Source organism: Cydia fagiglandana, chromosome 5 (assembly GCF_963556715.1).
Source record: "Cydia fagiglandana chromosome 5, ilCydFagi1.1, whole genome shotgun sequence".
NCBI lineage: Eukaryota > Metazoa > Arthropoda > Insecta > Lepidoptera > Tortricidae > Cydia > Cydia fagiglandana.
The window spans coordinates 20,993,127-21,019,974 of record NC_085936.1 but is presented as its reverse complement, the minus strand read 5'-3'; the positions used below and the strand labels follow the sequence as shown (position 1 = coordinate 21,019,974).

The 26,848-nt window shown below is 37.8% G+C and overlaps 1 protein-coding gene across 1 annotated transcript; it reads left to right on the top strand.

The window, feature by feature from the left end:
* The first annotated feature begins 1,655 nt into the window (after positions 1-1,655).
* On the top strand, positions 1,656-19,646 carry LOC134664857 (pickpocket protein 28-like). The gene is made up of 14 exons (XM_063521588.1): positions 1,656-1,710; positions 2,733-2,915; positions 3,565-3,694; positions 4,682-4,806; positions 5,984-6,101; positions 14,050-14,201; positions 14,531-14,654; positions 15,073-15,165; positions 15,675-15,814; positions 16,204-16,334; positions 16,412-16,471; positions 18,433-18,595; positions 18,865-19,032; positions 19,377-19,646. Exons 1-14 carry the CDS (start codon positions 1,706-1,708, stop codon positions 19,447-19,449), a joined length of 1,665 nt encoding a protein of 554 aa, XP_063377658.1. The 5' UTR covers positions 1,656-1,705; the 3' UTR covers positions 19,450-19,646.
* The last annotated feature ends 7,202 nt before the right edge of the window (positions 19,647-26,848 follow it).

Genomic DNA, 26,848 nt, shown 5'->3' with positions numbered 1-26,848 from the left:
AAGAGGGGACATGTAGATAGAATATTAGAAGGAAATAAAAAATATGGCGCGCCGCGTGAAGTTTGCGACGGAAGGTATGGCTTTATCTTTTATGTCAACTACTGTGAAAATATAGTTCTGTTTCAAATTTCGCTTGTCAGATCCCCTGGCTAAATATATCACTAGCTATTTTATACTAAAATTACTTATACTACTATAATGGTAATGATATACCTACAATTTAAAATGAATGAAAATGAGACATTTTTGTGATTTCTTTTTCTATCTAGCCAACTTTAACCTTTTAAAACTAAAATTACGACCGCCTAAAATTTTGTATTGTAAAATTTTGCGTTAAGTAGCTTCTTTTTCTTCCTCGCCCAGCAGTTTTGCCACGGCTCATGAGAGCCTGGGGTCCGGTTGACAACTAATTTTAATAATTGGCGTCAGCTTAAACCATAAAATTAATTTATTGTTAGTATGATTCAAGAAAGTTTTAATTCGACAGCATACAACCAGTAAAAAGGTAAAGAAAACTTTTCCGTACAACTAAACGTCTTTCTTCAGTTCAGGCAAAAACCTCGAAACTCAAACTCGAACTAAGTTAATTTAAAAACCCTTTTATGCCTATCTTACCCGACAATCGGTGCCATTCCTAACGATTTCAATTTCATCTCGATACGACCTATCTGATCCAGAATTGCTATGTTGATAGCAACACCGCTTGAATATGAAGCAACCTTAACGGCTTACTGCGACAAAGTTTTATTTTGCGACGGCAACCCTATCAAATACGACCATGTCATTACTTTCGTTTAGTCGATGATCTCTGTTATTCTATTTTGAATTCAATTCTCAAGTATGTATAGTTCAAGTTTCAATGCGCGGAAGAAGGCAGTAAGGACGTGTTTAAAGCGTAGGGTCGTCAAACAGATAGTGGTAGCACAATCCGCTATTATCGATAAAGATAAGAGGTAGGTGAGTATTAGGTCGAATAAGGCTCTATTAAGTTGTTCCGCTGGCGCGATAAAACAGAATGGTATCTTGGCTACTCGTAATGATCTGAAGCGTTTGTGAATGCGTCTATAAAACTGCATTGAATTACAAACAGAATAGACAGAAAAGAAACTAGAGATACTAAAGGAAAAGTAATCAAGGCATTGTTTCTTGACAAAATTTCCTTAGCAATATGGTTCACGTTCGCCGGCGTATTACTGCCGACATTCAATTTAAAGAATTTGACAAGAACCCGTATTGTGCCATACACCGACATCATGAAAGTTCCGTCATGTGGCTGCTCCTGTATCTATCAATTCTCTTATATCTTACATTAATAAAATGATTGACATTTGCCGCCGCAGTACTGCCGCGATTATGACGTTGATAACGGAATTAACGTCACCTACTCATTTTATCATGAAAATGAAAATCTATAAATATAAGAAAAAGTATAGTTTGTTTAATAAAATTAAAGTTTATTTCAAATACAACCTCTTTTATTCAACATTTTCGCCTACATATTATGTAAATTGTCGTGTTAGAAAAGGAAATCTTGGTATCCCTTACTCCCAGGGCTCTCATTTACTTAGTCTAATATTAATGGTTCTATTTGCCTATCCTCTAATTAGAAGTGGCTTTTGACCCAATTACGCCAATTAATTATATTACACCGCATAAGGAAATTCAGTTGCGAATACTCGCTGAGTGTGAACAGCCGTGTGCGGAAATGGAGTAAGGCACTTTTTTTCTGGTCTTAAAATTAGAATAGAATAGAATACGAGTAGAATCCTTTACGGCAAACCTTGCTAATCGTTACTAATTACCTATGGTTTTTAGGGTTCCGTACCCAAAGGGTGAAACGGGACCCTGTTACTAAGACTTCGCTGTCCGTCCGTCCGTCCGTCCGTCTGTCTGTCACCAGGCTGTATCTCAAGAACCGTGATAGTTAGACAGTTTAAATTTTCACAAATGATGTATTTCTGTTGCCGCTATAACAACAAATACTAAAAACAGAATAAAATAAAGATTTAAGTGGGGCTCCCATACAGCAAACGTGATTTTTGACCAAAGTTAAGCAACGTCGGGCGTGGTCAGTACTTAATTGGATGTGTGACCGTTTTATTTTTGCATTTTTTTCCGTTTTTTTTTTGTTTTATGGTACGGAGCCCTTCGTGCGCGAGTCCGACTCGCACTTGCCCGGTTTTTTTTTCTTATTTTAAGAATTTTAATGTAGCCAGAGTTTCGTTAATAAAGAGTGAGAGTCAGGATGGCGGGTGGACCTCAACAAGACCTCAACAAATGGAGCAGCGGTATACATCAGTGCTAGCAATGTGCCAAATGTGCGCTAAAATTGGAGCAAGGTGCTTTTTAAACTCGAGAGATATTTAACAAATAAATGACGCCCACCATCCTGACGTTGGCGGATACACTTCCAGTTCTAGCCAATGCCTGCTTACTCAAGGGTGAAAGTACTGCCTAAGGTTAGTGCTCGCAATGTGTGTTTCCACATTCCTAATCTGTGGGCTCCTTAAGAGTACAACACCGCGAGAATCGTCAGTGTTGTAGATGATTTTAAATAGTATTATTTTTACATTTTAGTTATTTGCGTACTATGTAAACTGCCACTCTACTTACTTCTCTGGCCCAGCGACCCAAAGTGTGTCTTGGCCTCCAACACGACTGCTCACCACCGATGCCTATCACTTGTATTTAGAATGTGACATCAATTTATGTTTATAAAATACCCATTTTAGAAAAGAGGAAGAAGAAGGTGTGCCAGGAGAGTTTGGTAAGGTGTGCCACATCAAAAAGCAGCGGAGTGAGCGGAGGAAGAGGCAGAAGCTCCTCATCATAGAACTATTCTTCGACTTCGCAAAGAACACCACGCTGCACGGTCTTCGGTACATCAATGAAGTTGGGCTCACCGTTATTGAGAAGTAAGTTTCTTAATAACACGACGGTGGCAAATAAGCTGTCATCGTAACCTGCAGGCGCTTGCAACTCTAATATTAGAGTTGTTTTATCATAAATGGTAGATGTTCAGGTGTTTTTACGTGTCCGCCGCCAGATCAGCTCAATGATACCAAAATATTGCATTGTCACCAAACCTACATATCATACCTTAGTAAGAATGTAAATGCATAATATTAAGACTCAATTTGGCAACAATTGGTGGCAGCGAATGGTCATGGGTTCGAGTCCCGGTAAAGACATATTATTTATGGGATTAATTTATATGATGAGCAGAGATTTTTTCTCGAGACGCGGGTGTTTTCTATGTAGTTAGGTAGGACGTATTTTGATGCAATTTATACCTATCGTCGTCCCACTTACAACAAAAGCCTTCTTGAGTCTACTCTAGGGCTTTTTTTGATATTGGAGACAAACGAGCAGACGGACTTAATCAATTTGTGTCATAGGTATATTATTATTATTATTTATCTATTATTATTGCGAGCCTATTGTGTCCCACTGCTGGGCAAAGGCCTCCCCCCTCTTCTTCCATTCCTCCCAATTTTGAGCTGCATCTGGCCAGTCTCTCAAAAATAGGTATAATAGATATTTAATTAACGAACTGGTTTTCAGAGTGTTTTGGGCCCTAACGTTCGTGGCCAGTGTCGTTCTCTGCTTCATCTTGATCGAACGAGTCTGGCACAAGTGGTGGTACAGCCCTGTCATCGTCTCGTTTAACGAGAAGATGGTTCCTGTTGGAGAGGTACATTTTTTTAGTCTTATTCTTCCTTGCGTTATCCCGGCATGCCATAACTCATGGTAGCCTGGGGTCCGCTTTACAACTAGTCCCAAGAATTGACGTTGCTAGGCACTAGTTTTTACGAAAGCGACTGCCATCTGACCTTCCAACCCGGAGGGGAAACTAGGCCTTGTTGGGATTAGTCCGGTTTCCTCACGATGTTTTCCTTCATCGAAAAGCAAGTGGTAAACATGAAATGATATTCCATACATAAGTTCCGAAAAACTCATTGATACGAGCCGGGGCTGGAACCCATAACCTCCGGATTGAAAGTCGCACGCTCATACCGCTAGGCCATCAGCACTGCAGAGGTTTTTTTTAGTGATTGCCCTAAGATATGTTCTAATTTTCTACCCTATAGGTAAGCCCACAGGTAGTATTCTGATTTCCAGAAATCGGTGGCAACAAAATACAGCCAACATACAGTACACGATGTAGTTTTATGCTAGCGAGCTGCTGTTGGTTATCATTATAACCATAAGACATGTTTTGAAATATTTCTGTTCCTGTAAAGTATTCGTTTTTAATTCTGGGAGGTACAGTCGCCATCAGATAATTATATCGTAGCGGCTTAGGCGCTCACAAATATCTGAACACGCCTCTATTGTCAGAGCGTTAGAGTGCGTGTTCAGATATTGTGAACACCTTGGCCGCTCCGATATATCTGATGGCGACTGTAACTAAAGGTGCAATTACACCGCAGTTAACTTTTGTGGACCATCACTGTGCAACAAGGTAACATTAGGTAACTACAAACCTAGTTCCAGTTGCAAAGTATTGCTCACAGTTGCTGCACAAAAGTTAACACCATTTTTGGTGGCCCTGTAAGTGAAAGTGCACTGTTATCTACTGCTCTATGGGAAGGTGATTTTGAATAAATTCGCCGACCAGAATGTCTTTTTTCCGTCCAATATCTATATTTTTTGCGTCCTAACCATTTTTTTCTTTCAGGTACCTTTTCCATCAATAACCATATGCCCGCAATGGAAATGTAAAACGTCAGCTTATAACTATACGGACAAAAGGATAAAATATCGTAAAGGCAGGCCTAAAAATATCAGCGAAATCGATAACGAGTAAGTTCGATTCACTTATTACGCGATTCGCGTTTTACACTTAAAATAAAATTGATATCTGATGAAGAAGAGTCGATTAATGTTGTTAGCATATGAGTACTCTTTCGGTAGCCAACTGTACTTCGTAGATTAGACTTGACCCTTAATCAAACGGAACACTTTTTATGAGATTTTTGAAAACTAAGATTGGTTTTTAGGTAATTTGGGTGCGTAGATTACGAAAAAATGTATAAAAAGAATTTTAGTGGGGGGGAAAGGGGGGTTTTGCGGTGGGAACTAATTTCCCGTTATCCGTTACGGAATAGCAAAATTTGAATGAAGTGGGAAATAGTTTCCCATTGTCCGATACGGTTACGAACTTTTTACTAGTTAGTAGCTCCCCCCGGCTTTGCTTGGAATTCAAGTATGATCCTTTAACGTTATTTTCAAAAATCAAAGAAATAAATAAAAGATAAAAGAAAACAAAAACAGGCACAGATTTTTTTGTGTAACAGGCAAACGGGCATATATTTTTATTTCTGGAAACCAATTAAAATTTAGGTGGAGAACAAACACTGGGAAATAATTTCCCACTTTATAAAACCTACCAATTTTTTTGTAAATTGTACGTTCAGGAACAAACAATGGGAAATAATTACCCACTTACTAAAACCTAAAAATCTTGACTAAATCATATCGTTATCTCAGTCCTTTTCAAGCAAAACACAGGGAAAATAAGTCTAGTTTATGATAGTATTCAGTGTATGCACTTACAAGATTTTTTTTCGCACTTAGCCTCAAAACACTAAAAAAATTGTCGTTATTGCATAAAAAATCACAACAACTGACATTGACTTTGACGTATGGTCAGAAATGGCGGCCATTAGAAAAGTGTTGCCATTTTTCAAATATAAAATATTACTATGATTTTAAATCGGTATGGTTGGTATCGCTGAGTGCTGCCTTAAAAAAGATAAAAAATATTTCGTAAATTAGAATGAAGTGGGAAATAATTTCCCGATATTTGATTAAGGGTTAAATTTTGCATAAAAAAAAAAAATTTTTTCCAGCAGACTTAGGTAATTGTCTGTTTAGTAGGTACCTACAAAAATAATTTTACTTAGGAGTTTACTTAGGAGAATGTTTGTTATCTAATGTGCTAATAAATTATTTAATTCTTGAATATTGTTTCTTATAGGACTTATAGCAACGAGAGGATTTTACTAGAGGATGCTTATCTGGTATGTGAAAAATTCCATTGGGATTTAACGGAACGAACCCGAACGAATAAAACCGTTGTGGATCATATAATAAGAGTAAGTGTAATCAATATTTTATACTCAAACCTAATTAGTTCGGATGTATAAATATTACTTCCACAGCCTAAAATGTACTTTAAAGTTAAAAGATCAGAATCCCTTTGAGCACAATTTATTATTATAAAACAAAAATACGTGTGTTAAAATGTTATAAGTAATGTTTTTGTTATGACTAACCACATTTTGGGGTGTGAATATATTGTGTAGGTCATAATGAAATACTTTTACTATGGGTACAACCTCGCAATCGTGATAAAAGATGTACTGTTCCATATAAAACATTGCCAATAATAGAAGTCGCTACGATTTTTTCTCAAGAATTCGGGATCGTCCCCATAGTAATAGTACATTACTACAGAGGCCGGGACGAAAGGGGTTGCCGGCCGAAGACATATAGACGGCCGAGCGAAGCGAGGCCGGATAGGTCTGAGCGCGGGCAACCCCATTTCCCGCCGAGGTATGTATAGTGCTTTTCTCAAACATGCAATGAAATAAATAAAATAAAAAATCCACGAAACCCAAGTTTTATTTATAGAAAAAACTAAAAGTAAACTACAGTCAAAATATAACCAACACGTACCTATATCATTATCACGCGTATGTTTTACACGAGTCGTGTATTTTTACTACCCGTATATTTTCATGTATCTTTGATTTTTTCGCCTTGTATCCGTCTGACTGTCGTTTTCGTCACATAAGTTTACATAGTCTTTCATATTGATATCATGTTTCACATACATCGTTGCTTTATGCATGGAGTAAATAAGTACAATTTCGACAGTGTTGACGAATTTGTAGTTACATTCATTTAAAATATGCCACAAAACTGTTTCTAATAAACTGTAAGCCATTTTTCTTAGTTTCTCAAATAATAAAATTGCCATAAGCAACCATATACATACTTCGTCTTCGACTTCGCGGCAGAGGCAGCAAGTTATTTAAAATCAATTCTGCTTACGCTGCCAATTCCAACACCTACGATTACAATTAATATTAATTTCATTATTTCGTCGGAACTCATATTAAAGTCAAAAAATCAACAACGCACCATAAATCCAATAAAACAGAATGAATATTTTTCAACTTTACCTCCATAACAATTTAAAAATATAACTACGCGTGTTTGAGTAGACCGTTTTACCGCTAACGTTTAGATGAAATGTTTTTATTTGTGTAGTTAAATTTATAATTTAAAATTATAAAATTATAGAATGTATTATTTATTAAGTTTATGTTGATTTTATACAAATAAAACTGCAAATTATAGCAAACATTGTTTTTTGTTTTTTTTTATAGGCGTAGTGGCAGAGTGTCATTACGAACCATAAAGCAAATACTGCCTCTAGTTTTTTTAATGGATGAATGCCACGATGCTGTGTCACTATATCTGTGAAATGAAAATTAAAAAAGAGGACTTTGCCGGCCTAGGCCTGCAAGATGTGTATGAAATTCCATTAACGACCTTTTGTCCTAGCCGCACCTGAAACGTCATACTTCGCAGCCTATTATAAGGAACATAACATCAATATTTCATTGCATGTTTGAGAAAAAGTTATTTAGTATGACCTACCGCCATATTCACCCTTCAGTGTAAGGTCTGACATACCAAAAATACCAATTATTAGACTAAAAAGAAGCGAGAGTTAGAAGGAGTAGACCTCGGCGGACTTTTTCTAATCAGATCAGTGAAAAAAGGCCAGGTCAAGAGCACCCGAAACCGGCGAGCGTGTATGAGTAATGTTATGAAAGCCAAGGAAGCGAAAGATGTATATCAGCTGTAGCATTTACCTTGGAATTACCTCCTTCCTTTTTCTGTTCCTTTATTCCAATTCCTGCATTTAGCTTTCCAAATCCGATCATTCTGATTTGCTTATTATGGCTCTGATCAAAATACTCCTTGTACTATATCTGAAATTCACAGACGTGCTTACTTCGGGCTATTATTTTTATAACTTTCCATATGCCCTAAGCCACCTCAATACATACCTTTAGGTTTTTCCAATTATTTTATGTAATTTGAGGTGAATTTTATTAATATTATCGCTGTGTTTTCCGGGATCCTTTCATTGTTTACATTTTGTAAGATGATTGACATAACCCGTCAATCACCCTTCAACTGTTCGGATCTCACCACTAAAAAGACTAGTATGTATACTTTCGGCAAAGGTTATTCAAAATTTTGGTAAAATCATAACTGGTACTCGACTATTTTTAAATTTGAAATCTTGTAAATCTGATTCTTTAGATGTTCCAAAGAATCAGGTATAAAAGCGGTACAACCGTCATTCTGATTTTAGTTTATCGCCAGCTCTCATCTGAGCATTTTCTAAATTAAGGGTCCGTGCGGGGCCAAGTGAGGCCCCGCACCTTCAAGAAACCCTCCTCTTCCTGGCGTAACTTACTATATAAATACTTTACTTTCACTATAAATTATAAACGCAAATCTACTATACAAGCCTCTGATTTGGTGACCCTCGCTGAACGCCTGTGCGCACCCACCTTCACGTCGCGCGCCCGTTCGTGCCCTCCTCGTGGCTGCTCGCCTGTGCGCGCCCTTCTTGATTCCGCGCGCCTGTGCGCGCCCTCCTTGACGCCGCGCGCCTGTTCGCGCCCTCCTCGACGCCGCGCGCCTGTGCGCGCCCTCCTTGACGCCGCGCGCCTGATCGCGCCCTCCTTGACGCCGCGCGCCTGTGCGTGGGAACGCGTTTCCCAGGCGCTGCACCCCGGAGCACCGTGCTACCACGCTACTACAACTTCCCGGTGTTGTTGGACAATTTAAGTTCCCAGCCGTGCCATATTGACCCACCACTTATACCTGGAAAAATAAACGTTACCTACCCCTGAGTCTTTACTTTTCATTTCTTCACCCTTCATCCTTCCAGCTGCTCAGTTGCGTGCTCTACCAATTCATTGGCAGAGCACGTAACGTGACAGTTTTGGCGCCCAATAGATATTTTCCAGGCCTTAACTTTTCTCAAAATTCCAAATTAAAAACAACATCCGTGTTTTAAAATTTTAAACCCTCTGGCCTTATTTTAGAACTCTATATTATTATTTTTTACTGTCTGTTAGTCAATATGGCACTTACCTTAACATCTAATCTAAATAACTTAGGCGAGACTCTCTTTTTAACACTTTTATTTATTTATAACTTGTATTTTTTATAGTTCTTTACTTTGTTACTAATGATATTTTTCATTCTTCAGCCTTCTACTCGGCTCCTTCTTCTCCCCTTTCCCTTCTCCAAGCTCGTTCATCCTCCATTAATCTTCATTTTCCATATATTCCATTACGTGTGTGTGTGCTCATCCTGTAAATATTTCTCCATTTCTTTGGGTGGCTTATCTGCCAGGTGCCCCTTTTCTTTCTTTCTTTTTATTTTCTTCATCCAGAGCGGTAGGCCAACTCTGACAAAAAAATAAGCCTTATGGTCAAATACTTCACTAATTCTACTGTGGTAGGTCTACCCCTACCACAAACTTAAGTAGGCTCTCTAAACCTACTCTCTAATCGGCTCTAAACCGACTAGGGTACTTGTACATATTAACAGAGCGGTTGGCCAACTCTCTAAACAAGCCTTAGGTCATTTCATCTCATCACCCCTTTTCCAGTGGAGCGGCTGACTACTCCCTTCTATAAAAAAGCCTAGGTCATAGCGAGGACTTCTTAGGAGTGTGCGTCATAGTATGTGAACCACATCCCCTTCCTTTGACAGAGATTTTTGAATGTGTGATTATGATAGGTGATGTATGAGTGCACAGAAGTTCCTCGGTCTTTTCATCTTCTTCTTCCATTCTATCACTCATTCTCTCACCTCACTTCTCATACTCACTACGAGCTTGCTTTTCCTTCCCTCTCGACACTTCTCCTGACTAACTGACTTACTTTACTTACATACTTTACCTACTTTCCCCCAACCTCTAATTTACTCTCTCTCTAAACAAAAAAAAAACTTTGCCTCATTAAGACTACGTCAAAGTTTTTTTTTTCCGAGGTTTTTGGGGTAATGTAGCATTTACCTTGGAATTACCTCCTTCCTTTTTCTGTTCCTTTATTCCAATTCCTGCATTTAGCTTTCCAAGTCCGATCATTCTGATTTGCTTATTATGGCTCTGATCAAAATACTCCTTGTACTATATCTGAAATTCACAGACGTGCTTACTTCGGGCTATTATTTTTATAACTTTCCATATGCCCTAAGCCACCTCAATACATACCTTTAGGTTTTTCCAATTATTTTATGTAATTTGAGGTGAATTTTATTAATATTATCGCTGTGTTTTCCGGGATCCTTTCATTGTTTACATTTTGTAAGATGATTGACGTAACCCGTCAATCACCCTTCAACTGTTCGGATCTCACCACTAAAAAGACTAGTATGTATAGAGTCTGTGCGGAAAGAGAAGAGTCGTGGGATTTGAGGGCGCGCCAGTGCTATTTTATGGTTTTTGCTATGCTGACAACACTGGTCACGTGATTATAGTACGACACTAAAGGTCATGATACTTGAATCCCTTTTGTTCCGGTTTTTTACCACGGCTTACTAAACGGAGCCTGGTGGTGGTGTCGGCTCGTCAACTCAATCCTCTGATTTAGCGCAGGCACTAGTTTTCTTTTTAAAACACACTTGTTTTTATATCTCAGATACTAAAAAGTCACTGCGATTGACAAAACTGCTAAAACTATTTAAGAATCTGCCCAATACAACTGTAATTTTAGTACCAAACAAGATACGAGTCTCATTTATGTACTGCCTAATCTGTGCAGTCCAACAGTTATTAAAACCGGGTAGATCGGGTAGAAATTGGGCAATAGAACTGTAATTTTATCTGGGATATATTTCACCCATTGTAAACTTGACTTGTAATGTATGTGTACATTATTAATAATAAATATGAATATGAATAAAAATAGTGCCTAAGTAGGTAGGCCTTATTGGGATATGTCCGGTTCTCTCATCTCACGATATTTTACTTCGCCGAAAAGTCACTGCTAAATATGAAATATAATTTCGTAACTAACAGAACCTACAAATAAAGAAATATTTTATTAGAAAAAGTTTTATTCAGAACCTAGTAAACGAACTTACAAATAAAGAAATATTTTATTAGAAAACGTTTTATTCTTTGTAATCGAAGTCTGAATTAAAATATTCAATGTCACTTATGTTTAAGCTAGCTTCAAAACAACCAGGGACACTCATAGAACTATCTTCATCTGAACTGGATGTGCTTGAACCCGGCACGTAGATTACGAATTCTTGCATATCACCTACTTAGCGGTCTTTTATTCGAGATACCGTAGGTACTTTTACACAATCCTGGAAAAGAAATTACATACAAATATGCATAAAATGGCAAGTATCAAGACTATTTGTCAGTTATTTTAAAGATCATGAATGACCTGCATATTTATGAAAATTAATATATTTTGAATGAATATGCTTACCGATTATGTACCGGAGACAAGTTACTTAGGGGGCTTATTAAGTAGGTAATTATTTAATATTAAATCCAACATCAATACCCGCGAATAGCGAAAACACGTTCCGCGACTTTTTGTAAGTCGATAGTCGGCTTTTAGCCGTTTTCTTCCCGCTGACAAAACCGAACAATGTTAAATATAATTTTCCTTGTGGTTTTATGTACGGTTTTATCGTGTTTTGAAAATATTTTATACATAAAACTTGCGGTTTTTGTTAATAAAAATATACATTGACAGAAGTTTGTTTACTTTTTACAAGACAGGTGTCAAAGGTTTGATTGCCATATAAAATTTAAAATGTTAGTTCCCGTTTCTGCCACGACTCTTCTCTTTCCGCACAGACTCTACTTTCGGCAAAGGTTATTCAAAATTTTGGTAAAATCATAACTGGTACTCGACTATTTTTAAATTTGAAATCTTGTAAATCTGATTCTTTAGATGTTCCAAAGAATCAGGTATAAAAGCGGTACAACCGTCATTCTGATTTTAGTTTATCGCCAGCTCTCATCTGAGCATTTTCTAAATTAAGGGTCCGTGCGGGGCCAAGTGAGGCCCCGCACCTTCAAGAAACCCTCCTCTTCCTGGCGTAACTTACTATATAAATACTTTACTTTCACTATAAATTATAAACGCAAATCTACTATACAAGCCTCTGATTTGGTGACCCTCGCTGAACGCCTGTGCGCACCCACCTTCACGTCGCGCGCCCGTTCGTGCCCTCCTCGTGGCTGCTCGCCTGTGCGCGCCCTTCTTGATTCCGCGCGCCTGTGCGCGCCCTCCTTGACGCCGCGCGCCTGTTCGCGCCCTCCTCGACGCCGCGCGCCTGTGCGCGCCCTCCTTGACGCCGCGCGCCTGATCGCGCCCTCCTTGACGCCGCGCGCCTGTGCGTGGGAACGCGTTTCCCAGGCGCTGCACCCCGGAGCACCGTGCTACCACGCTACTACAACTTCCCGGTGTTGTTGGACAATTTAAGTTCCCAGTCGTGCCATATTGACCCACCACTTATACCTGGAAAAATAAACGTTACCTACCCCTGAGTCTTTACTTTTCATTTCTTCACCCTTCATCCTTCCAGCTGCTCAGTTGCGTGCTCTACCAATTCATTGGCAGAGCACGTAACGTGACAGTTTTTAATGTAGCATTTACCTTGGAATTACCTCCTTCCTTTTTCTGTTCCTTTATTCCAATTCCTGCATTTAGCTTTCCAAGTCCGATCATTCTGATTTGCTTATTATGGCTCTGATCAAAATACTCCTTGTACTATATCTGAAATTCACAGACGTGCTTACTTCGGGCTATTATTTTTATAACTTTCCATATGCCCTAAGCCACCTCAATACATACCTTTAGGTTTTTCCAATTATTTTATGTAATTTGAGGTGAATTTTATTAATATTATCGCTGTGTTTTCCGGGATCCTTTCATTGTTTACATTTTGTAAGATGATTGACGTAACCCGTCAATCACCCTTCAACTGTTCGGATCTCACCACTAAAAAGACTAGTATGTATACTTTCGGCAAAGGTTATTCAAAATTTTGGTAAAATCATAACTGGTACTCGACTATTTTTAAATTTGAAATCTTGTAAATCTGATTCTTTAGATGTTCCAAAGAATCAGGTATAAAAGTGGAACAACCGTCATTCTGTTCAGTTCTTCGTCAGCTCTCATCCGAGCATTTTCGAAATTAAGGGTCCGTGCGGGGCCAAGTGAGGCCCCGCACCTTCAAGAAACCCTCCTCTTCCTGGCGTAACTTACTATATAAATACTTTCACTATAAATTACAAACGCAAATCTACTACAAGCCTCTGATTTGGTGACCCTCGCTGAACGCCTGTGCGCACCCACCTTCACGCCGCGCGCCTGTGCGCGCCCTCCTTCACGCCGCGCGCCCGTTCGCGCCCTCTTCGACGCCGCGCGCCTGTGCGTGCCTGTGCGCGCCCTCCTCGACGCCGCGCGCCTGTGCGCGCCCTCCTTGACGCCGCGCGCCTGTTCGCGCCCTCTTCGACGCCGCGCGCCTGTGCGCGCCCTCCTTGACGCCGCGCGCCTGTGCGCGCCCTCCTTGACGCCGCGCGCCTGATCGCGCCCTCCTTGACGCCGCGCGCCTGTGCGTGGGAACGCGTTTCCCAGGCGCCGCACCCCGGGGCACCGTGCTACCTACCACGCTACTACAATTTCCCGGTGTTGTTGGACAATTTAAGTTCCCAGCCGTGCCATATTGACCCACCACTTATACCTGGAAAATAAACGTTACCTACCCCTGAGTCTTTACTTTTCATTTCTTCACCCTTCATCCTTCCAGCTGCTCAGTTGCGTGCTCTACCAATTCATTGGCAGAGCACGTAACGCGACACAGCATCGTAGCAAGTGGAAATCCGTGCTACCCCTCCGGGAAACAGGCGTGATTAAATGTATGTATGTATGTATTAGACTAAAAGAACTTACAATAAAATATTTCTAGATGGCACCTAAGATAAATGAAGCAATGGCTTCATGTAGATGGAGAGGTTCTTACAAACCTTGTAAACGATACTTCACAGAAGTACTGACTCGTGAAGGAGTTTGTTTCAACTTCAACGCACTGTCATATAACGACATCTTCAAAACCAAACGGTATGTATCTTGAAAATACTAAAGAAAAAAAAGAACGAAAGAAAGAAGAAGATAAAAGAAGAAGAAAGATAGATAAATGTAAATATCGAACTTAAAATTTCACAATAGGTATAAGTAACTAACTCAAAACCAGATTTGTAATTTATGTTAATGTTGAATGAATATAAAACAATTATGTATATTAATCTCAAAAAAAAATTCTCATCAATAGTCCAATACGGGAAAGGTGTATTGAAATTCAAAACACGAAATACGGGCATATATTTGGTTTTTTGCGTATTTTCATTTTCTCGTATAAAAGCATTATTTGAACCTATGGTTGTTTCCAGTATTCAACACGATTACAAATACCTGAATTCTACAACTCCTGTAAATAAATGGGATATCATTTCTGGATATACGACGAGTGAAAATGTAACAGAAAAGAAGAATGAATATCCACGTCGAGGAAGGGTTAGAAAAATGGGTTTATTATCTATATAGGTTTCAGAATTAGACACTTCGACTTCAACTTTGACATTGGCCTTAGGCATTACTTTGATCTTTGCCCTTGACTGCAACTTTGAATTTTACTTATTATTTACTTTCACTTGGCTTTGAATTCAACATTGACATTGCAGTTCTGTACAATGTTTTTTTTTTTTTTTTTTATTATGAATGGGCTTACTCATGGCCACAGACTAGCCGAGGCGTAGAGGCGTAGAGGCGAGGCGTAGTAGAGGCGTAGGCGTAGAGGCGAGTTGTGTGAAAAATGTAACAGAGACGCCGAAGGAATATTTACATTGAGAGCAAATCACTTTTCCTTCTGCGAAAAACACACACACAAACAAACAACATACTAAATGAATATAAGTAATATACAATTTTCCAGGAAAATGGTGCAAACCCCGATCTAGAAATTGTACTCCTTGAAGACAGCGCAGATATCGATGACTCTTGCAACAGCCTCTCGAATGGCTGGAAAGTGAGTATAGGTTTACCATTTACTGGAAAAGTTGTTAAGAAGTCATTATGATCAGCGGCATGGGTCGTTCTCTAAGAATATGTCTGTTGCGTCTAATTGCTACGATTCTTTTCATACATATTTATGGTTCGCGGCAATTACACCGAAGACATAGTTTTTAAGAATGACCCAGCTACAGGGATGAAAGCTTGGCTGCGTGATGTTTATTTATGTCAAACCATCAAAATTCAAAATTCGTATGGGAGATAGATCCTTTGTTGTCTAATTTTTTTGAATTTGTCGCTTTTTCCTACGGATAATGCTGGCTTACAGGAGTATAGTTCAAATCCCAAAAGCCAGCTACCAACTCGCAAATCCTCAAACAACCTCTTTACCAACCTCCTGATTTTACAATATACAGTTTTAAAAGTGTAATTGAAAATATCTTTACTCAGCTAATTGTCAGTGACAATTGAAAAACCTTTTAAATAATTAAATTAAATTATTTTGATGTCTTGTTACTGTTACAGATTTATCTCCAGCATCCGGCAGACCTGCCCCAATCTTCCCTATATTATTACGCAGCTATCGCTAAACAAGTCACCTCTTTGGCTCTTAAGTTCAGCATCCTCAATACATCCGAAAGCTTGATCAATTACAAACCTGAACAGTAAGTGTTGAAATTCATTTTATAAGAAGGAATTTATTAACACGACTAACCAAAAATTTTAAAAAGAGGAAAACTTTATGGCCACCTCCTGAGATTGCGAAAACTCGGATTACACGCATTTAGGACCAAATGAAGGAGTTGAAACGATTTCTGGCAAACTAGGAATTAATTCCTAAAAACGCTTTTTATTGATCTAATTTGAATAGCCTAACCAAGACTTCTTGGTTTTTTAAAATATAGCAGACGCATATGGTACAAAATTTAAGAAAAAATGATCTAGTTGAATTTCTTGCAAAAAAGCTATTTAAGATTTATTTCACTAACCAACCATAACTCCTTACATTAAGTATTGTGCATAATTTATTGACCCTGTTTTTTCCGGTCCTCAGGCGTCAGTGTTACTTTCCCAAGGATCGGGACCTGAAGTACTTTGCGATGTACACACCGGACAACTGCCAACTGGAGTGCCTGTCGTTGTACACATACGAGAAGTGCAAGTGTGTGTGGTTTCACATGCCACGTAAGTGGTCTCTTTTGATTTTAAGGTCAATAAAATAGTAGGCATCAACTAATTTTATGTTTTTGTTTATATTGCAGATGACAACGGTTCTGAAATATGCACAGCCTCGCAGCAAAAGTGCGTAGAAACTGCACAAGGTAGGTTCAGGCCCACCTAAGGATAGGTTGGTAATACTTTATCATTATCAAGACCTTACATTAGGGTGGTTCAAAAAACTTTTTTTTTTATTTTCCGACGGGGCACCCCCTTATTTTGCTATACTTATTATGCTGATAAAATACAACAAGTTTCGTAATTTTATCTCAACTACAAGGAGATGCTCAACCACTTTGAAAATTTTGTATGTTGTATGAAAACCAAAAAAAAAAAGTATTTATTATTCAGAATTTTATTTAAGTATCTGTTTTCACATTATTTGCACATGTGATTTATAAGTTTTTATGTAGAAAAACATTTTTATTTCTGTTATTTATAATTTTTCAAATGTAAGGTTTTTAGAATCTCATCTAAATATAAACACATAAAAAATATCTCACATAAAAAATAGAAATAAAAATGGTTTTTCACCAAATAACTTTTAAATCACACTTTCAAATAATGTGAAAAATAAAAAAAATTATAACTTGATTTTTTTGGATTTCATACAACTTTGAAAAATTTCAAAGTGTTTGAGCACCCTCTTGTAGTTGAGATAAGATTACAAAATTTGGCATATTTAGTCAACAGAACAAGTGTAACAAAATGAGAGGGTGCTTCTTCTAGCTAGAGTTCGATTTTTTCCCATACAAACGTGAACCACCCTACCTTACATATATGGTAGCCTGTAGCCTCCGTAGCCTATTCCGCTATCCTCTAAAGCTGAACATAAATTGTTGGATTAAATGTTTTATACGCAAAATATAAAAGTCAGGCACAACATTTCTTGAATGTGGAATAATCAAATTTACCTATGTCTTACTGAAGTAACCGTAACGTTGTGAAACCACCAGGTCTTTTTACTCTACTCCAATTATCGAAGCAATTTGTGACTATAAAGTTACCTAATGTTAAAAGTAAATATGTTAGTTATGTACAGTCGCACACAGGCGAAAAATCAATAAAAGTCGGACAAAACCAAAAAACTTCTAAGTAGCCCCAACAGGCAAAAACCAATCTTAGCGGGTAGTCCAATAAACAGTGCACGCTACTTGCATAATCATTTTCATGTTAGAGTCATCTACGCGACACGTTCTCATTCCAAAGTTCGACTTGTTCAAAGGCGAATATTTTAGTGCTCTGCGAAGTGTTACTTATGTGCTTACTTATTTATCGTTTGCTTTCAGAAAGTTGTGATTTAATGATGGATACCCTTCCAGGAGGTAATAACCTAATTACTAATAGTTACTTTTGATAGCTATGCTTGCTTGTTTATTATAAAAAAAAATAAGTGTAATGTCTTGTATTTTTTGCACATTGTTCAACTTCACCAAGGAGAAAAGTACAACTTCCTGATAGATCCGGTTTTGATATTATCAATTTTAGAAACTACAGAACTTGGGTTTTAACATACAACCATTATTTTATGCGACCTTACGCGACATTTTAACAAAATTTTCATTTTAATCGATGACTAGTTTAATCAAAAATGTGACTAAGCGACATTTTTTTTTAGGCAAATGGCTATGGAAGATACTTTCAAGAGACTTTTAGTGTCTTCCGATCCTTATATAACAGGACTAAGAAACTTGGGTGGTAAAAAGTCGCTTCCCAAGAAGCTTCGCTTTTAGAAGAAGATATTATGATCAAAATTTAATAAAATGTCATAATATAATTGTAATTTTGTTTTTATTAGTTGGCAAACCTGCATTAATACGATTTCTATAATAATCCTGAATGTTTAGGTTTTGTCCGACTTTTATTGATTTTTCGCATGTGTGAGTCGCCATCAGATATATCGGAGCGGCCAAGGCGCTCACAAATATCTGAACACGCTTCTATTGTCAAGGCGTTAGAGTGCGTGTTCAGATATTGTGAACACCTTGGCCGTTCCGATATATCTGATGGCGACTGTACTGTATGGAGGTACCTCCATGTTTACTTATTTACAGTTTTATTGCAGATGAGTTAGCATCGAACAACCTGAAGTATGGGAAATGTAATTGTTTGCCGTCCTGTGACAGTGTTCACTATGATGCTGAAATTCTTAAAACAGAATTCGATTTACAAAAGTATAATAATTCCATTAAAATGATCCACAACCAAACTTTACAAGATAACCGCAGGTGAGTATAATTAACTCATCACTTCTTCATTTATATTTATTTATTTTTAAACGGGTTGTATTTGTTATGGCCGAACCCTACCGTGGACATCAAAATAATTTGTCTAAAGAAGCAAATAGGAGAAGTACATAACAGGTGGTTTTGATTTTCCATGTTTGTTGATCTCTCTGTGAATATTTTATTAGTTTTGAGAAAATATGATACCCGCTGTATTACATGTTTATAACAATTTACGTAAGTTCTATGTTAAATATCACATTACATTACAGATATTCCCGTTTGGAAATCTACTTCAAAGAGCCCCGATTCGTGTCGATGCGGCGTTCGGAGCTATTCGGACTGACGGACTTCCTGGCCAACTGCGGAGGGCTGCTGGGCCTGTTCCTCGGGTTCTCCTTCCTCAGCCTCGTTGAGATCTTCTACTTCTGTACTCTAAGGTCAATAATAATTAACATCAGTATCATTATCCTTACTAACTGTGAGCTTGGTCGCTTGCTGTGTTTCTTCTGCCTCAGTATTGTTAGATTATCATACGGGTTTTAGGGCGTGTTCCTCAGGCTTTTCTTCAGTCTTGTTGATATCATATATTTCTGTTCTCTAAGGTAAATAATAATTTTCTTATTTTTTATCAATATTATAATCAACATCAATTTTGACTAGTTATTAAGTCTCTAAGTCCTTGGATTGTTCTTTCTCAGCGCCGTTGTAGAAATATAACTACTTAGGTGAATAGGTAAGTAATCATTTCCATCAATATACCTATCTGTTTTTTGTATTTCAGATTGTGGTGTACCCTGAAAAAAGACATGAAAAAGGAAAAGAAAATACTAAAGGAAAGCTTATATAAGAAATAGTTTTTTCGGCATAGATATTCTTGATTTTTTTTGGAAAATAAACAACTAGTTCAAGCAATTTTATATACAATATTAATATACTATGTAACACATAATTGTAAGATTCACAATGGCGTCAGCGTAGATCAACTTGTGTGCACATACATTAAACTTATTGTATGTTTCTTTTGAAACTGTTTTTCATTGTAAAACACTTTCTTCTCACGCATTTAGTTTATAAATCTATTGAAATGTTTCGTGTTATTATTATTATTATAAGTACATTCTACTGTTGTACCTAAAATCTTTTTTTTGTAGCAATTAAGTCCACAAAAAAATCTGTACAGTGTACACTTCTTTACTTTACCTTTAAGACTTCAAACACATAAAAAGACAACGATAAGACAATGTTTTAGGAAAAAAAATATTCAATAAATCGATGTCTCTTTAATTTACTAATCTCACTATAAGTATCACTATTGATTGTCAAGCGAAACTTATTACAGTAAAGTTACAAGAATAAATAAGAGTTAGACAAGTAAACATCACGCTCCATCCATCGTCTGTCAGAAAAAGATAGGTTAATATCCTCTTTCTACACGTCCATTTCAGTATGGATTGCGTGGCTGTCAATATCTCCACTGGTATATCTTTAAGCTGTCAAAAGTGTATCATTTGAGTGCAACCGGTTACGCTCGGCCGCCGATCATCTGATACTTTGGTACCGACAGCAAAAAGTAACTTAAAATGTTATAGCCACGTGTATTCTGTAATCTGTTTCATATGCGGGTGTTTTGACATATTTGTTACTTTTGACAGTTCCTTTAAGTTGACATTAGTGTAGGTAAGAAAACAATAGAAGGGGAAGCAACTATTTATTAATTTCCCCCTTTGTGTCCCATTTAGCAGTTTTTTTATTGTTATTAGAAAAACAGTTGAAGTTACAACAACAAGTTTGTTGGAAAATTTATTCGTCATTAAATTATCCACAGTACCTACGAGTTACCTTTGACGTATTTTGCTAGGAATTGTAGTTTTCAACTGTTTCTTACGTCCCGTGACCCATACTGCCGGTACGGCGTCGTACGGCAGAAAAACATTCGAAAGCTGTTGTTTTATTTTTAATTTTCTTGTCTAGAGTCTGTTCGGAAAGAGAATTATATTGGTCCCCATACATTCCACTAGTCTTCTTTCTCTGCACATTGTTTGATCAGACTAAATTCAAAATGGTTTTGCTATCGCTACAGGCACGGCTACCGAACAGCACTTAACGGATCGCGTCGCGCTATCGTAATCAACGTTAAAAACGGTCTCCTTTTATCTCTTTATCGCCTCATGTCCCGCCTTTTTAATTTTATCGCTTCGAGCGAGCGATATAATCGATTACGTGTAGTCTGCGGTGTTAGGTTCATTTGTTTGATTACGTTGTTTCTTTCGTAAAAATATTATGTTAAAGGTTCAAGAATTATGTCTCATGACCATCATAATTTAATTTTGGTCGATTTTGTTTGGGTACATCATACTAAAATGTTAATACGGAACAGTTTTTGGAGTTGCCAACCCTAAAACATTTCTGGTATTTATTTAAAGAATCCGAGACCTATGATTGTTCGTTGATTTAGCATAACTGTTTATTTCTATTTTTCAACACCAAACTCCTTATCTTAAGCATTGTATACCGTATCAATTTCGTCATGGGTAATGTGACGTTTCCATCAGAGATGTAAGTACGAGGATGCGTAGTTAAGAACCAATTGAATCTCACTATACGGCTACCACCAGTGTTGACATTGACAGATACGCTCGCGTCTACGTAAATTACTTTCTAATCTTTCGATACATCTCACTTGCACTAATATGCGAGTACGAGCGAGATGCATAGGAAGTAAGTTACTTAGACGCGAGCATATCTGTCAATGTCAAAACTAGCATATCTGTCAATGTCAAAACTGGTGGTAGTGGCTCATATTCTATTAGTTCTTGACAGTCATATTTATCGCGTATCCTCACATATCTGGTGTAATAAACGCAGTCTGAAAATGGCGTCGTCATTTCTTTTTCTTAATATTAGGTAAGGTAACAATATGGAGGAGTGACACCACAGACCAAAGTGATATCCCTGTCTGCCGTATCCGGTGATTGTACGGGAAGTTAATGTAGCACCTGCCACTGGGAACTAGACGCAAACCTTTTTAGGGTTCCGTAAAACAATACGGCTAAAAACACCTATTGAACGCCTTATTTAGTTGTTAAATATAAGTCACAGAAACAAACAAAATATGGATTTGCAGATTTCCTATTGAACCACTTCAGTTTAAATCTGTTTTTTTTGTTCGAAATAGGTAACATATAATTAAGTTAATAATATCTTTTACATAAAAAAAAACGAAACCGCATTTTAATCAAAGCCATGATATATTATATTTGAATAATAAATAATGAAAATTGAATAACTCATTTTGATTGTATAAATATTCTATACAAATTGAACAATTTTTATTCCTCTTGAGTATAGGTACTTTAATTCCAATCTTAACATAAGAAATAACATCAGATTACGAACAATGAGAACAGACTAGGTAGGTACGGTCAGCCAAGAAAGTGGTCTACCACTTTTCGAGAGTCAAAAAGTGGTAGACCACGTCATTTGGTCGAATGTAGGTATTAAAAATTTACCTAAATTCATTCCTTTTAAGTGTACTTCAGTGTAAATTGCATCCAGCAATAGAACCCTTTTTGAGCAGAGATTCCAGCTTGACCGCCTCTGTCACTTGCAGACGCCGCGAGCCTGATCTATGCACCATCTCGTACACATTTTATCTTGCAAAGTGCTCAGATAGACACGAAAAGAACTTCAAGAAAATTCATACCTCATCTACCTAACAAACGCTCTATGTTCCAAACGCAACAAGCGAATTTAAACCTTATCCTGTAGTTTATGTGGTTGATTTTTGACCGGGTTAGGTTTTGGATAAAGGTGGAGATAGACTAGTGTCTTGTTGAACAGAGTTGAAAATAAATGTATGGAGCTACATTAATCTGAGGCGACGTGCATTCTTGGTGGGGTGAGATGGCGTGAAAATATTGCAAGTTATTTGTTCGTTCGTCTTTGTGACTTTTAAACCTTTAAGCGGCTGTTTTGAGGTAAGTAATGAAGTTCTGGTGATGGAGTAAAGGTTGTTGTTGACATGATGGAAGGTAATAAGACTGATAAGTATGTGATATGCACATGAAAGTTACGATAGAGTTGACGCATAGACAGCTGCAAGTTTTACAAGTCCTTTATAATTGTTTGTTCTTTTCTGTCATTTGGATTTATGTTGGATTAATAAGGGTTAAAATAAGGATGTGTCTTGGAAATAATTCAACAAAGGTTTGAGGAATAAGCGAAGCTTTACTCACATATTGGGTTTTAACGAATATTTCCATTATATACTAAAATTCACTAATAGGGGAGCGCTTAGAAACATCTACCGTTAAAGAAATACATTTTGAAGAAGGAATTTAAGGTGACATTCAGATGTCAACTGCAGCTGCATTACTGTCGTTGCAACGTCGTTGTTACCGCCGCTGCATCTGTCAATTTTCTTGATAAAATGAGTGACGTTCACCACCGCATTCTTGTTACGATTATGACGTTAATTCCCTCGCTTTATAAATATTGTTTGTGTATTTCTACTAAAGACAAAATTAACCTAAAAACCTTCATAATCTTCCTAGAATCCATTCATCATCCACTTTTGACACGGGTCATGTTAACCTCTGGAGTCTGGGTCACTCGTCAATTAATCCCAACATTTGGCGTAAGTAAAGAAGAAACGCTTATCACGAAGAATTTCGTACATTCGCTCGTCTGTTCCTATCTCTATCACACGCGTGTCATATTGCTGTGCCACTCATGATGTCGGCTGCCAATGTATATCTGCAGGGCGAGCCAATGCACTAAATTCCTCGTGCTAAACCTCTCTTCTACTTTACTAGTTATAACGATGTTGTTTTTAGAGTTGTCGCAAGACAATACGTTACGTTAAATTTATGTACTTATGTACCCTAAAACGATAGCAATCGCATATCTCTACTACTTTACTAGTTACACCGAATAAATTAGTACTAGGTACAGAAGACTCACTCTCTAATAAAACGCGTCTGTTACGATCAGCACAGATATGGCCGCTAGGTAGCGACAGCGCCACGCCCGGCTTACGGCTTTCCCTGTAGCAATCGACGAAATCGCGTGGTGAACCACGCCTGCTAGTTATAACGATGTTGTTTTTAGGGTTCCGTACCCAAAGGGTAACCCGTTTTACCCTATTACTAAGACTCTGCTGTCCGTCCGTCCGTCTGTCACCAGGCTGTATCTCACGAACGGTGATAGCTAGACAGTTGAAATTTTCACCGATGATGTATTTCTGTTGCCGCTATAACAACAAATACTAAAAACAGAATAAAATAAAGATTGAAGTGGGGCTCCCATACTACAAACGTGATTTTTGACGGAAGTTAAGCAACGTCGGGCCGGGTCAGTACTTGGATGGGTGACCGTTTTTTTTTGTCTTTTTTTGCATTATGGTACGGAACCCTTCGTGCACGAGTCCGACTCGCACTTGCCCGGTTTTCAGATAGAATTGTCGCAAGATAATTCGTTACGTTAAATTTATGTGTTTATGTACCCTAAAACGATAGCAATCGTATATAGAGCAGCGCTCGTTGAGATAACTCAGCTCACTAACGTTTTCTGAGCTGTTTTCCCATTTCTTACAGAGCCCAGCATAGTCGCTCGCTCGAATTTACCAGTGATAATGGTAACATTCCATTTCTCACCGCAGCTGCACTACCGGTACTGAACGCGTCGCTGTCATTGTCAATTTCCATAGTAAAATGAACAGTAAAGAACGACTCAAGTTAGACCGGGCAGTGTCCGGGCCGGAGCTTCCGGAGCTTACTTTTCTATGACATGACAGGCGATCACGTGATGCTTTCCATAGAAAACGCTGCGCCGGAAGCTCCGGCCCGGACACGGCCCGGTCTAGCGTGAGTCATCCTTAATGCAGCTGTCGTTGGAAATGGACTGTCACCTTTATCTGATAATGAAACCTCGAAAACTATATTTTAATACAAAAATCGAAAGGGTAATATTTAGTACATTGTTAAGCAACCGATAAAAGTTGAAGTCAATGCGGGGAAGCTCTGCTTTGAAAATGTATTGCTTCTAAGACCGTCATCATAGGGCAATAACTCTCGGATTTGTGTACTTCGCTCAGACACAGTCAAAAAGGAAGAACTTGGGTCCTTGTCCTCTACCGACCTCCTTTAATTGAAGTATGTGAACAAATACTACTCAAGGGTTAGAAGCGACGAAAGAGCTTGACGCAGACGGTCTTACCTGACAGACGGTTTACCCATTATACTAGTTTTAAAGACCGTTCGACTTCTCTCGCTGGTGCGGTTGTAATAACATCCCTGGCTTTACCGCCGAATTTATTAGACAATTATTAAGGTGGCGCGCATTAAGCGAGCATTACCGTGTTTTTCTTGGGATGTTTTCCTCTCTAACTCAGCCGGATGCCAACACGTGCGAACTATTAGCTTCCCAACCGAGGATTAGAAAATAATTCACCTCTCTGAATGTTATTATGGAGGCGCCGGATTTATTTTATTGAGCCCGAGATATATGCGAGTCTTTCCTTGCTCTAGGGATGTTTATAGAACCGTTTCGAGGATTTTACGACCGCCATGGACTGTTTCGCGTAAATCTTCTTTATGTACCATTCGGTGTAATTATTGCTTTATTCGCTTGAGCAACGCTGGTTGTTATTGAATGTGCGTATAAAATATTATTGATCGGTCAATAAATGTTGGTTTATGGAGGTTTTTTTTGTAACGATGTGTCGTAACTCGTGGGTTATATTTGGGGCGACTTTAGGTTGTCCATGTTTTTAGTTTAGACACGGATTCAGGGATCGTATCAAGTTTAAGTAAGTTTATAAAGAAATTCCCATGTTTGTCAGCAGAAGGATGTTGTTGATGTAATATAGTCTGTAAAACTAATATTAGCTTAACAGCCCTGCATACAAATATGCCAAGCTAATAGCTTTGCTTAATACTGAACGTCGCCATAAGTTTTATCGTAGCTGAATTGTCAAACGTCAAGTTTTGACAACAAGACCAATCACACAAAGCGCCATCTACTTTAGCTGTCAGTTTTGAAGTCTTAGACTAAGTCCTTCAATTAATGTTTGATTTAAATTTGGTAAAGTTTTTCAAATTTGAATGCTAATCCTACTAGCTAAGTCAACTTCACATGAACTGGATCTAAATACTTATAGATTTTTTCAATGTTGGAAAAGCCTTAAATATAACCTTGACACGACCCGTAAACACCACTTTAAATAATCCCAAACCTGCAACATTTCATTATCATCTTCAAATTGTATTTACCCAAATTCATATCCACATTATGCACTTAATTTCCACCTAAAAACTGTTACACCATTAACATACCCCTTTCCGCGAGTAACCGAGTCGAGTTTAGCAACCCTAATCCGGTTTAAAGCAGATACAAGCAGTTTGGACGGGAAACGCGTGGATTAAACGAATACGCCAATAACATTTACATAGAAACGAGCCCGCACACAGCCGCATTTTTACTTCAAATGTTTTGGCTAGGGTTGACAAAATGGAGTTGGATATATATATACTAGTCAGGTAAACTCAGCAACGGAATAGATGATAACCTATCTACTCGTATAAATAAGTTTACCCAACGAAATATAATACCTACTATAGAAGTAGAAGTCTAAATTGAGCTCAAATATAAACCCACATGTACTGCGCCAAACAATGTCAAATATTGTAAAGCCGTAAAGTTTGTCATAATAGTACATTTCGATGCTAGTGCGGAAGGTATGTCATTACTTCACGAGTACCGAGATATCTTGCCACGAGCCGCAGGCGAGTGGCAAGACTCGGGACGAGTGAAGAATGACATTTCCGCACGTGTATCGAACGACGTTTTTTAATACAGTTGCGAAAAAATAAGAAAAACATTGTTAATCGTACACTAAACAAAAGTGGTAACAGTGACAGCTCGGTTAGACATCGTCTTTAAGTATATTATATCTATGGGCGTTTGGCAGCTATTCCGTTCCATTCAGTCAACTTATTAAGAACGGAATTTTCAATATTGAATATTAAAAAATAAACGTGTTATAATGATGAAGAGGTAAGTAATTAAATATGAAATATGTAATATTTTTCGTATTCTTACATTAACGGTAGGTTTTTATGCTGATTACGACATTTAAAGGAAACTAATATTAACACTCATCAATAAGTAGTCGTGAATTGGAACAAGTATAAATTTAAAAAAATTGGAAAAGTAAAAAGCACTAGTTCGAGATAACCAACTTTCCGCACGCTA